This window comes from Leptopilina boulardi, unplaced genomic scaffold, assembly GCF_019393585.1.
Source record: "Leptopilina boulardi isolate dan_hultmark-lab unplaced genomic scaffold, ZJU_Lbou_2.1 LbouV2_244, whole genome shotgun sequence".
Lineage (NCBI taxonomy): Eukaryota > Metazoa > Arthropoda > Insecta > Hymenoptera > Figitidae > Leptopilina > Leptopilina boulardi.
In genome coordinates this window covers 921,657-935,333 of record NW_026137801.1, presented here as the reverse complement: position 1 = coordinate 935,333, position 13,677 = coordinate 921,657, and the positions used below count along the sequence as shown (strand labels likewise).

At 27.4% G+C, this 13,677-nt stretch overlaps 1 protein-coding gene across 3 annotated transcripts in view; it reads right to left on the bottom strand.

The window, feature by feature from the left end:
- LOC127280438 (myosin-VIIa) overlaps nucleotides 1–12,465 on the bottom strand; it is a 28,747-nt gene extending 16,282 nt beyond the window's left edge. The window contains exons 1-5 of one of the 3 annotated variants that reach the window (XM_051303407.1): nucleotides 12,444–12,465; nucleotides 7,130–7,178; nucleotides 5,987–6,100; nucleotides 5,381–5,527; nucleotides 1,899–2,083 (exon numbers count right to left, since the gene is read on the bottom strand). In XM_051303407.1, the coding sequence (XP_051159364.1) occupies nucleotides 1,899–2,083; nucleotides 5,381–5,527; nucleotides 5,987–6,100; nucleotides 7,130–7,147 (464 nt within the window). In that variant the 5' untranslated portion in view covers nucleotides 7,148–7,178; nucleotides 12,444–12,465. Of the gene's footprint in view, nucleotides 1–1,898; nucleotides 2,084–5,380; nucleotides 5,528–5,986; nucleotides 6,101–7,129; nucleotides 7,179–11,573; nucleotides 12,017–12,443 lie in introns of those variants that run through there. The other 2 variants (XM_051303406.1, XM_051303405.1) reach the window with 2 other exon arrangements.
- Between the last annotated feature and the right edge of the window lie 1,212 nt (nucleotides 12,466–13,677).

The following is a 13,677-nucleotide window of genomic DNA, read 5'->3' as shown; positions in this document are numbered from 1 at the left end:
ATCTTCCTTTTAATTGATGTTAAACGTTCCTTTGTTTTCTAAATTCTAAAAAATAATTCTACACAGTACTCAGAGCTGTGAGAACAGCACTCACGACTTCGAGCAAAGAATTTATTGCTACATTCGTAGCTCTGAATAATCTGTTGTCAACTAATATAAAACAAAACTCTGATTACTGTCAAAAAAAGTTGTGATTATTTTCTACAGAGCATTCAGTGCTGTGTGGAGAACTTTCAGAACTCTGGAATTTAATTTTTTGGTTTACGCAGTAGCCAGTGCTGTGAGGAAAAATACTCAGTGCTTTCAGATTTTCTCCGTGCAGAGAGCACTTAAGTAAAGGTAAAAAAAAATTTGGTCAATCGGTGAACAATGTGTAGCCTTTCAGAGGCATCGAATTAAAAAAAAAGATAAACGTTTTGAAGCTGAGACAGGTGGTTAGGCATTTTTCCTAACTCCGATAAAAAATATTTAAAAATGACAAGATGGCAGCGAATTCAAAAAATTTTGCAAAAAAAAGAAGTTTTTTTGGCATTTATTGGGTCGTAGCAAATTCCATTTTGAATTTGTTATTTTTACCATCATATTTGAATTCAACGATTTTAAAAACATTAGAATATCAAGTTTTGTTAAAATTAGATAATTTTGAAAAATTTCAGTAATTTAGTCCGCCATTTTGAATTTGCAAATTTTAACATTATTTTTCTATTTAATATAAAAAATAAATTTTAAATATAGTTGATTTTAAAAATATAGTTTTATTATTAATTATCGGTTTATATACTTCAATTGAGGGTCCCGATCAAATAACTCGATCGACACTCGGACGAACGCTCTAATGGTAGTCGGGTAGCAGTGAGCCGCCCACAGGCTGTCACTACTACTTTACTGGTAATGGAGCGTTCGGTCCATTTATTTGATCGGGACCCTCAATTTACCATTTTTTAATAACGATTACTAACTTTTCTGCAGATTTTAAATCCCAGAAAATGAGATCAAGGATTCTCTATAATTTTCCTCTATACGAAAAGACAAATTATTTCATAATTCAATAAAAGTTAATCTAAACTTTAACATAGTGAAATTTAAAAAGAGTTTATTCAGAATTAGATGAAAATTATTAAGTTTTTTTCTCCTTTCTATTAACCACCACTGTTTCGAGAAAGAATAAAACTGTAATTCCGGATTTTTACGTTCTGTAGTCGAACAATCTACAACGCAGCATATTCTATTCGATTCCCTATTTTTAATTAAAATTGACATTTTTCAATAAGATACAATGACATCCGTTGGAACCACACACCTGCCTATTTGAAATTTTCACCACCAGTAGGCGCTGTCAACATACTTCAGAACTCTATTAACTTTTCGCAAAGTCGGACTTCGTACATTAACGACAGTTTCCGAAATTATCCGAAGCTAAATTTGTGTACACTGACTAGTAATAATTTCAAATCAAAACTTGTTTTATTGAAAAATAAATATTTATGATAATTCATTTTTACATGCCTAAATATTTTTGTTATTTTTATCTACATTTTTATTTGTTTAATAAAAAAATTTCTGTTTTTATTTTATTATTAGTTAAATATTTATATTTATTTTTCAATAGCTACGTAAATTTCTAATTTATAAAAATTGTAATTAATTATTTTAAACGGTTTACTATTAATTCTGTCAATTTGTTAATTAATTTATTTAAAATAAATATTATTTTTAACATTAATAAAAAAATTGTTCCTTTAGTAAAATCTTACAAGCGGTGATAAATTGTGTCTTTGCGATGTTATACTGAGATATTTAACTTAGGAGACCCTCCAAATAAAGTTTCCTATTCGCTTAGGATATTTCTTGAATTATCCAAAATATTTTAGATGATATTTTATACATTTGATTCTTACCTTATTACTATACATTGGTCCTGACTGTAACGATTCATGTGAGCGTAACTGTTATCTCCTATTGCAAATATGTGTGGTGGTAATTCACCAATTTTTCGATCTTTGTAAAGTTTTATTTGTTCAGCAGTGTAAATTGGTAATATTTGATATGGATTCACAGCCACCAATATGGAACCAGTATATGTCTAAAAAAGAAATTACACTTATATTTTTTAGGAAAACAAACTTAAGTAGTATTAAGGTATGAAATAAAGAAAAGAAATAATAACACTGTGCTAGTTCAAAAAATGAACAAATTGGGCATATAGTGTATTAACCTAATTTTGGTACGCTAAATTCAATGGCGTTAGCCATTTTTCAAGATCAGGTACAATTTTTAAAATAATCGCCATTTTGTTTTTCTTTGCCTATTATCAAAATACAAAATTTTTCCTAATCAAGAAGAATAAAACTAACTTGAAACTCGTTTTGGGGTCGCTGATTTCGAATCTAGTGCCAGTTTTTCAAATTTCAAAATGGTGTATCCGCAATATGGCGGATTTTTTTAATAAAATCGTTCGGATCCCATTTATTTCAAAATATGTGACCTGGTCTACTAAAACGAATACAAGGTTCAAAAAATTGATGTTCTCTTTTGGTGATTCTTATAGGAAAAACACCCTGTTTCCTGTGTAGAAAATTGGTCCTACCTTGGTCCTATCTATTTTGCCTTATTATTAACTACCTAGTAAAAAAAAAAATAATTGGGAGTAAGCGAAAAAAATTGGTTGTAACTTAAGCTAAATTCGGTTTGGCGACAAAAACCGAATTGGAAGGTTACGGTGAATAGAATAAATATTTCGAAGTTTAAATTATTTTTTTTTACTGGGTAGGTCCAAGTTTGGCATTCTAGCTTGGTCCTACAATGTTTTGGGATGCGATTTTAGCCTGGTCCTAACTTGGGTGCCTAGTTAGAATCAGTTTTAGTAATAAATAATAAATAATTAAAAAAATTAATTTTAACCGAATTAGATATTTTTATTTGATTTGTCTATATAAATTTTCACTATATTTTTTTAATTCTATTTTACAAAAATACTTGAAATCATCCAGAACTTTCACTGTAAGTGTTATATGTTGTCAAATAATGGATTTAAAACATTATACTGCATTGTTTAATTGTTTAAACAATTTATTGTTATTTATATTAACTATGCTACTGTCTATGTGTATTTAAAAAAGTTATAAATTATGAACAATAAATTGTTTAAACAAATAAAAATTCAACAAAATATTTTTGAAATATATTATTTGGCAATATTTATAACAATTAAATAAATTAACAAATATAACCATGGAAAAATGTCTTTAAATATTTATTGCAAATTAATAAATAATTAAAACCATATAAATAATCATCAATTATTTAAATAAGTATTATCTGAGAATATTTTACAAATCCTAAATTCAATCACTTTTTTCATTAAAAAATTTTCTTACACTTAACTAGATGTTCTAGCTAAGTCCAAGTTAGGACCAGTCTAGAATTTATAAACAGGGGCTGCCAAGGTAGGACCAATGTTGGGCTAACAATCATTTTAGGCATACGTTGGTGATTTCTACACGGGTTAGGAATCCCTTAAGTGGGGTCATCCATAAAGCATGTGATACATTTTTTCAGAATTTTAACACCCCCCCTCCTCCCCCTTGTGATGCTTTTTCCAATACCGATTAATATGGAGTGTGATATTTTGCTGACCCCCCCCTACCCCCTAAAGTATCACATGCTTTATGGATGACCCCTAAGTTAGTTTCAAGAATTTCAAATTTAATGTTGAAACTCGTTACTTAGTAGTGTTTTGAGGTCGTTGACACCAGATTTGTAATCAGCGACCCCAAAAACCTCTGAGAAATGAATTTCAAGTGAAATACGTTAATTTTTAATAAATTTATCCTCGATATTGGATCTGTCATTTAGAATTTTGAAAAACTGACACTGGATTCGTAATAAGAGACCCCGAAAATCCTCGAGAAACGAATTTCAAGTAAATTTTATTCTTTTTCATTAGGAAAAATGTATTTTGATATTTGGCAAAAAAAGAAAATTCAGCGTACCCAAATTAGGTTAATACACTATATGCCAAGTTTGTTCCAAAAAATTACCTTTTTCAAGCATAGTGTAATTTTTAAGAAATAAAGTTAATAAATATTCAGCACAAACAATGGAAAATTAGATTATATTCATATCCTAGAGTTTACAAGAATTTATTAGAGATTTATTCCGAAATGTAAATTCATAATTTTTATAATTCTTATATCTAATTACTATTTAATATTAATTTTATGTTTTTAAATACCATTAAATATATTTTTTATTTATTCTAAATTTTAAGTAATAAAAATTATTTTTTTACACAATTTTTATTTATGCCGAAAATTCTTTGTCACTAATTTAATGTTTCAAATGATCATTTTTATTGGCATAATTATCGATTCTCCGAATAACTTCAAAATTTTTAATTTATTAATTTTCTTCGACAGTTAATATAATTTATATGTTTCAGAATTGTTATTTGATCGACATTACTTTAAAATATTCATATATATTATGTTATTTCGACAATTAAGATGATTAGAAATTTGATTAAAGAACAATGTTAAATATTCAGAAACGTTAAATTAAAATTCTGTTTTATTGAAACTTTATGAAATAAAAATTTTTCTATATGAAAAACACAGGTCTCCATGGTTATTTTTGAGATATCAAAGTGGTTTTCAATAAATTTTTGTGTCCTGAACACGATTCCGAATTCAAAAATTGCATATCACGTCAGGATTTTGAGTAAAGTGAGGGTAAAGACTCCAAATACCGTATTTTTAAGGGTTTTCAGTATTTCTTTTCTCCTTAACCTGACGTGTCAAAGACTTCTATAAAGGCCTAAATTAAACCTTAAATAGTATACTTTTTAAGACCCATATGCGCAAGATACAAAAATAATATTCCCCAATTTCTTCAAAATTTTTTTATCTTGCGCATATATGCGTCTTAAAATGTACTATTTAAGGTTTAATTTAGGCCTATGTAGAAGTCTTTAACACGTTAGGTTAAAGAGAAAAAAAAGCCTTACCTCAAAAACACGGTTTTTGGGGTCTTTATTCCCATTTTTTCAAAATTTATAATTTTTATTTCTCTTGCGTATGTGGGTCTTAAATTGTACGATTTAAGCTTTAATTGAAGCCTATCTATGTAGAATAGTCTTTAGCACGTAAGGTTAAGGAGAAAAATACTGAAACCCTCAAAAACACAGTTTTTGGAGACTTTACTCTAAATCCTGACGTGATACGCAATTTTGGAACTCGGGATCGCGTTCAACACACAAAAATACATTGGAAACTTTTCTTTTAAAAATGTTTTGGGTTTACAAAATACACTTAAAAAGTATTTCTTTAGGCATTATTTGTTAAATCTTTTGTAAAGTTATTAGTAACTCAAAATTTCTTACGTAAATAAGATTTTCGTTGTAACGAATAAGAAGGTTTCTCAAAATTCCAGCTTCATGGAGGTCGCCCAAACTGATCATATCTTCTACACCTTGGACTGATGTAGCGTGCATCGCTTTTATACGCCTTTCGGGAGTTAGCCATTGTTCCTATAGTAAAAGAAAGATAATTTGTATATGCAGTAATTAGGTATACATTATAATATAATATTAAAAATAGTTATTTGTGAAACAAAACTGTGTGCAGATCGAACAGGGGCATATTATAAAGTTCTTTCTCTTAGAATAGGGAGCTCACTGGGTGTAGTGATTAATGCTTGTAATCATTCTGAGTGCTCAAATGTTTGAAATTGTAGATAATTTTACTAATTACATTTCTATTAGGTCAAAAAGTAATCCTACAAATAGATGAGACCTTACAATTTTAGATATCTAAAAATTTCTTTCATACTTTTTTTAATTAATCTTATTTAATATAAAAAATGTTTAGAAAAAAAATTCAGCTCTTTAAGATTTTTAATGAGAATTATGTATATTATCTTGTAATTCTTCATCCTAGTCTGTTATTTATTAATTTGAGATTATTTCCACATGAAATATATGAGATACCTTATTATCGTCGTCTTTTACTTGAATACGTCTGCCTTCTGCTGAAACAACTCGAGCACCAATAGCAACATCAAATTCCCTTCCTGAGATGGGTTCGATCCATATGTAATCGCCCTGAAAATCGTATAATGGAAGAATTTATTACACCACTGTCATAAATAATCTTCTTAATAATCTATTTCAAGTCAATTAATATAAAAGTTAATTAATATAAAATTTGTTTTAGAATTAATATTTAGGGTTTAACTTAAAAAGGATCAAATCTCAAAAGAAAATTTCAATTGACGTTCATTTGAACTCAAGATTTTTCAATTGTAATCTTCGCAAAAAAATATCTGACTTTACAGAACTATAATACTATATTAATAATATTAAAATGGTTGTATTTTGATCCATTTGAAGCTAAATTTAATAAACTTTGAAATGATCCTACTATGGTAGCTTGTTTCTAAATTAAATATTTTATTTCGACACAACATTTATTTTTTAATTTTTTTAACAAATATCAATTATTTTCAAAGTTAAAAATATAAAATACAATAAAAAAAGTTAAGAGTAAACAATTCATTTTAACGAATTCGGTAATATTTTGAACAAAAATTTTACGTTTATTTTATTATTCAATATTTATCAAAACATTTTAAATCAGATATTTCAATGTTTCCTATAATAAAATTAAAGAGATAACCATTTTATATATATCAAAAATTATTTTTAGTGCTATGGTATACTCGCATAAATATTCCTTAAATCTCATTTGAGTCAAATGAGATTTGAGGAATATTCCTGCGAGTTGTGGTATTTTGGTTATTTCGGAAAAATTTCCTATTATTTCTTCGGAAGAGTTTGTGAAGTTTTTTACAGTAATTCTAGTAAATAAAATTTAATTTATTTAAGTAAAAAGTTGTAAACGTTAAGTAAGGGAAACATTGTGAGCAAATAAAATTAATTTATCTATTTATTTATATAAATAATTCAAAATATTTTACTTCGATTCTGTTCGCAATGTGGATAAAACGGACATAGTTCTGGTGTGAGGGTCATAAATCTATTGTTAAAGTAAAAAGTATGTACATATATAATAAGTTTACAAAAGTTTGAAGTTAAATAAACGTCCTATAACTAATTTTAAAAATTGCTTACCCGAGTAACGATCACCATTTCTCCACGCTGCTAATTATTACTCCGATATCTGTAAAAAAACATTTATGAATTTTTATAAAAAAGTTAAACAACTCATACTCAAAAATATCGGCTAGTATATAGTTTTGGTTTTAAAATATTATTAAAAATTGTTTCAATTATTTCAAAAATTTTATTTTGGATTACAATTATATAAACTTTTTTTAAAATTAAAATAATGAAAAACGGCTGAAACCCCAAATAGGTAGAGATCCTCAAGGGAGAGTTGACGCAAGTCGAGCTGAACTGTGATTGGTAGAGGGTAAAACTGAAATGGAAAGTTAATCCAAAATTTATTTGATTGGTTCGAAATGAGCGCAATTGTTTGAAATGGTTTATATTAAAGGCATTTTAAAAGATACCAATAGTAAATCATATTTTTTCATCACTTTCGATTCCGGTTACCCGCAAAAGTAGTGGAAGGGGAAACATGCGTCTACACTCTCTTGAGGATCTCTACAAATAGGGTATTCGCTAAATTTAAAATAGGACTCTGACCAGGGCCTCAATAGTTTTCCCTATTTGAAAAATGTAAATAAAGTAAATTTTTAAGATTACCATTTGTAAAAAATTTATAAATAATTAAGAAAATGTTACGTTAGTGCTACGATAATTCCCTGAAATTCCCTGACTTTTTCCTAACCTTTTTCTAACTTTTTTTAAATAAATATTTAATATTAAAAAAAATGAAAAATATCAAATATTAAAGTATTTTTCAAAAAAATTTTATTTATTACCATTGTAAATTTTTTCTTGTACCAAAAAATTCATAAAAATGTTTATTTTTGTCAAATTTTTAAAAAGTTCACTGACATTCCCCTGACTGCTGAACACCCTGAGTTTTAATAGTTAAATTATCATTTTTTAAAAATAAAAATTATCTTACTGAATATAAACAGAATAAAATTAATTATAATAAATAATATGGAATAAGAATATAATTAAAGTTAATAGAATTATAAAGGTGTTACATGGCCATGTAACATGTAACTCATTTTTGCTCATTTATATTAGTTACTGTTACCATTTAGTTAGTAAGCCTAACCATTTCGTTAGTAAGGTAACTAATTAAATAGTTATTCCAACAAACTAATTAGTTAAACCAAGTTATGCCAAGCAACAAAAATAGTAACCACAACTAATAAATTAGCATCAGTATATAGTTTACTAACTAAAAATGGTAACCCCCGGCTGAAAAAACTTGTACAAGAAAATGTACAAGTTCTTAAACGTATTCATAAATGAACTTGTACATTTTCTTGTTCAGGTTCGAGTAATGTTCTTGAACAAGTTCAGCATCCGGAATTAAGACATGTTTTTGTACCAGACCCTCACAACAAAAGGATATTCAGGATATCCTTGGGACGTCCTGGGGATATCGATTTGTTTTCGGCGGTTTGGATATCCCTGGGATATCTTAGAGATGTCCATGGATATCCAGAGGATATCTTAGGGATATCCGAATCGCCAAAAGCAAATGGATATCCCCAGGACGTCCCAGGGATATCCTGAATATCCTTGTGTTGTGAGGGGAACTTGTACAAAATCCTGGACAAGAAAATATACTTGTACAAGAAAATGTACATGTTCTTGTACATATTTTTTTGTGCAGATTTCATATACATTTTCTTGTACCAGATGTGGAACATGTTCTTGTACATGTTCATTTATGTCTTTTAAATTAAAAATTAAAAACTTTAAAGGCTGCGCAGTAGTTTTTTTAAGCCTTTACAGCTGCGCAATAATTTTTAGCATGTATAAGTGAAGATTCTTAATAATTATAACTTATTAAAATTTCAAATTTTTTTCAAAACCATTTTTAAACAAATGTTCTTGTACAAGAACATAAACGTGTTCATCTAAAAGTACTTGTACATGAAACCTGCACAAAAAATATGTACAAGAACATGTACATTTTCTTGTACAAGTATATATTTTCTTATCCAGGATCTTGTACAAGTTCTGGTACAAGAACATGTCTCAATTCCGGATGCTGAACTTGTTCAAGAACATTACTTGAACATGTACAAGAACTTGTACATTTTCTTGTACAAGTTTTTTCAGCCGGGCCCAACCATAGCTATACAGACAAGCAGATATCTAAAAAGAACTATTAGGATCCTAGCATGAGCCCTAATAATAATTTTTGACCCTAAAAAGTTTTTCAAACAATTTGTTATAAACAAATTGTTAAGTTTTAGAAAAAACTAATGGTGCGATTCGATTCTAAGTAAAAAATTACTACAGGAACATGTATCACTTGCATTCTTTTTTAAAGTTACTCTGTTGTAAAAATGTTATAAACAATTTATAAATTAACTTATATAGCAATATAACTTTATAAAAAAAATTTAAGTAATACATGTTACCGTTTTAATTTTTCACGTATAACCGAATGGTGCTATTAGTTATTACTTTTAGTTATTATGTTTGGTTATTATTTTGTCTTTCTAATAAGCAAACAGACTTCTTTTTTTTCTATAACCTCGCAATAATTTTTTAAAGCATTTTTTATTTACAGTATAACATTTACAATGAAATTTATACAACATTTTATATTTTCTCATTTTTCACTGATTATAAATTGTGTTTAGATCTTATTGTAAATGCAGAATTTTAAATAAAATATATATGCCTAAAGTAAAAAAAATGAAGATTAATCGCTTTAGAGAGAGACAACGTTAAAGTGTTTCTTTTACTCGACCATCGCCAGATTGGTTTATTTTGAATAGAGGTACCGTATTTGTTTATAACAAATTGCTTAAAAAATTGTTAACTTCAAAATTATTATTAGGACTCATGCTACCCAGTGGTCAAAAAATCATGTTCGTTCTAAAAACTTTATTTTAGAACGTTACATGTCCGCCAAATAATGTTCTAAAACATTTTAAGAACATGGATGTTAAAATAATGTTCTAGAACATTTTTTGACTGACATGAAACGTTCTAAAAACGTTTTTGAACATGATTCTTTGTCCACTGGGTAGGATCCTAATAGTTGTTTTCTCGAAATTGGCTTGTCTGTGGCTATGGGCATTAATGGTTTAAAGTCTAAATTTCGAGTATTTTGACAACTTATTGCTATTGGAAAAAGTCGTTTTGGCAGTTAGACCTATGAAAAATTATTGAACTTAAAGTTTAAGTAAATATTGTACTACAGTGTTTAAGTAATATTGCCTCGCAATGTTGAAGTAATGTTTATTTATCAATATTCGCTTATACTTTGACCATAGTATTTTCTCACATGTGGTCACTTTAATATTAAACGAATATTTCCTTACAGATTTTCCGATAAATATTTCGGAGATATTTCAGATTGACTTTAGAAAATGTTTAGGAAACTTCTTGTGCTGTATGGCAAAATGGTGATGCAGTTAGTCTGTAAAAGTGCAGGGAAACTTCAACAAGCTTGCTTGCTAGTTTCCTGCGCAAGCTTATAGGCTAACTGAGAAGTGATCCATGCCATTGGCACAAAGGTCAGTAGTTGTTGGTACCCATAATTTTTTCTTTAAATTACAAAAACAAATTAATATTTAGCTTGTTCTGTGTTTGCTGATTCAATTTTATTAGAATAAATGAATAATACATAATTTATTCGCGTAACTACATATTTAAGAGTGTAAATGACTGCAACTTTGCGATATACAAACAATTGTTTGTTAACTATATTTTAGCACATTTTTATTCAAAAGTGATAATAATTTAACTGAATTCGGTTTAAAATTTCTAAAAATATGTTATTATCTTCTATATGTTAATTTAATTCTTGAAGCTGAAAATTAGGTTAAATAAGCCAATGACTGGTTCACTTGCCCAATATATTGTTAACACTTTTTAAATTTGTTTGTATTAATAAAGATAAATAAATATAAAAAGAAAAATTAAAATTTATTTTTTAATTATCTTCTCAATGTAGAATGTAAATTAAGTTAACGACAATTTCTACTATTACTTTCATCAACATTAATTTACTTTAATGTTTATCATCGTTCAGGAAAATCATAACCTTTTTTCATTCTTAATTTTTAAGAAGGATATAAAACTATAAACAAGCAAGAAATTAATTTTATAATGATTAGAAATTTTTTCTTCTCTCTCATGTTGGACTCATTATTCTTACTGGGTTCTTGCCATCCGGCATAAAAACTATCTGTGTCAGATTAAATAAATAATTTAAAAAGTTATTTTTAATTGGTAATTTATAATACATACAAAAAACAACTTGGTCAATTTTTCGAAATTCATTTTATTGCAAATTCAAAAATATTTGTGATAGTTAAAAAATTTAAACAACAATTGAATTACAACAAAATTAACTCTGTTTTATATTGTTTAGTTAAAAATTATGAAATAAATCATTATTATTATTAATATATGAAATAATATAAATATTATATATTCTTACCTTAGAGCTAGTGTCAAAAGTGAAAAAAAATCCAGGAAATACAGTTAAATCGTAATTAAGTAATATATTTTTACGCCATTAAAACACTTCACTGCACCTCAAATAATTATTTTAATGTACACTTCCCGTATAGTTCGAAATTGTTCATGTTATTTAAGCGAAACTTTTATAATGACACACTTAAATATTTTTTTTGTAATTAGAAAAATAAATAGCAACTTTGGTACCAATAAAATTTTGAAAAAAGAAATGACAATAATCACTAATGACCACGGGAAACTTGTAACTCGTACTATACTTACAAAAAACTAAAAAAAGTCACACTTTGTTACAGCGCTGATGCCACGATGACCGGCACCTTCCTTAACGAGTCCATTCGGTAGCTTTCGGTACAGGTCGGACGCACCAGGTAGAAAAGTAAATAGGAAAAATACCGAAACCTCTCTCCAATAAAGTCAGCACTGTCTCGTTAATAGTTGTTAGGGCAGAAATAATTTAAAATCAAAATTGCAAATAAAAAACAAATAACAAATCAATCTACATATATATGTACATAACTGGGCCACCTGTTTTAAGATGTAACGACGGCAATAACGGCGGAATGCATCTAGCTACGGACTTTGACACTGGACTGACTCTACCGAATAACGGCAGATGAAGGATCCAATCTACTCCGAACGTAATGCACTGTTTACGGTCACATACCAAACTTAAAATAACTGTTACTTTTGCTTCAACACCTTACAATAAACGTTTTTACAAATTTTACAAATATTTATCAAAGTCTCAAAATATTTAATTAATGATCTAGGCAAAATTAAAACTACTAGTTTCAAAGAAGTACCTGTTTATATATAAAATTTCTATTACCTTACAACACCTGCTTTACCTGTAAGCTCTACAGTCGAGTCTTTATACTTCTACTAGCCGGTCACCGGTTATACCAAATACAGAGTAATCGACCTAATATAATTTTTCAACTGTAAAATGTTACTTGTTAAAAAATGATTTTTCATTATAAAATTATTTTCAAAACACTAATAAAAAAAATCTCATTTTACATTTTATTATTAAAGAAAATAAAATACGATTATATATTTATACTATACATCTTCGTAAAAAATAAAAATATTTTTAAATATTTTAAAATTAAATCTCTTTAATATTATGAATTTATTGTTAAAACTTGTTATTTAAATTGAAAGTAATTTTTTCCCCAACTCTGTAGCTTTTTTTTGAATTTAAATAATACCGGAAATGCAATGCTCTTTCAACCTTATATCCTTTGCCTTCAAACTCTATCCCTTAGTCTAAATTCCTATACTTTATACACTTACTTTGGTCCTACATTTTGAATGGTAATTTAAATATAAAAACATTATTAGTTTAATGTTCTAAAACCTTCACTGATGTCCAATCAAAAATGAAATACCGACATTTGGCGTAAGTTTGATATGACATTTTGCTACGATAAAAACATTTTATTATTTAATAACAGAATAGTAGTACTTATAAATAAATAACCCAGTGAAAAAAGAATTAGATAATAACAGTTTTCTGATAAGACTATGTAGTTTTTTAAATTTGAGAAAAAGAGATTCGCGAACAGATTTCTGAATACAGAAACTGTATTATGTCTTTCACAAAACTTTTTAGACGTGAAAAGAAAAGGAATTAAGCTGTACAATTCAAAAACAGTAAATTTTTAAAGACTTGTAACTATTAAACAGAAACATGAAAAAAAAATTAGAACTATATGTTTTCGAAAGGTTTTTTCCTGCTCTTTCGAATAGTGAAAAAATTTTTTCAAAAAATTTAAAATTTGACCCTTTTTTAAAAAACAAAAATTTTTTTGACTTTTTTCTAAGTTAAGTCTTTTTTTTATTTATCTATTTCCCTTTTTGATATTTTCGAGATATTAATTAATTAATTAATATTAATAAAAAATGAAATATTTTACAAATAAATAAAATTATTGCAATCCTGAAGGTACCAATTAAAAGCTGACATACTTCCGTATCCAACGAGCCCTATATGAACTATTTTCGATTAGAGGATTTTTTATAAACATTTGCAATGTTAGCCAATTGTACTTCATATAGGG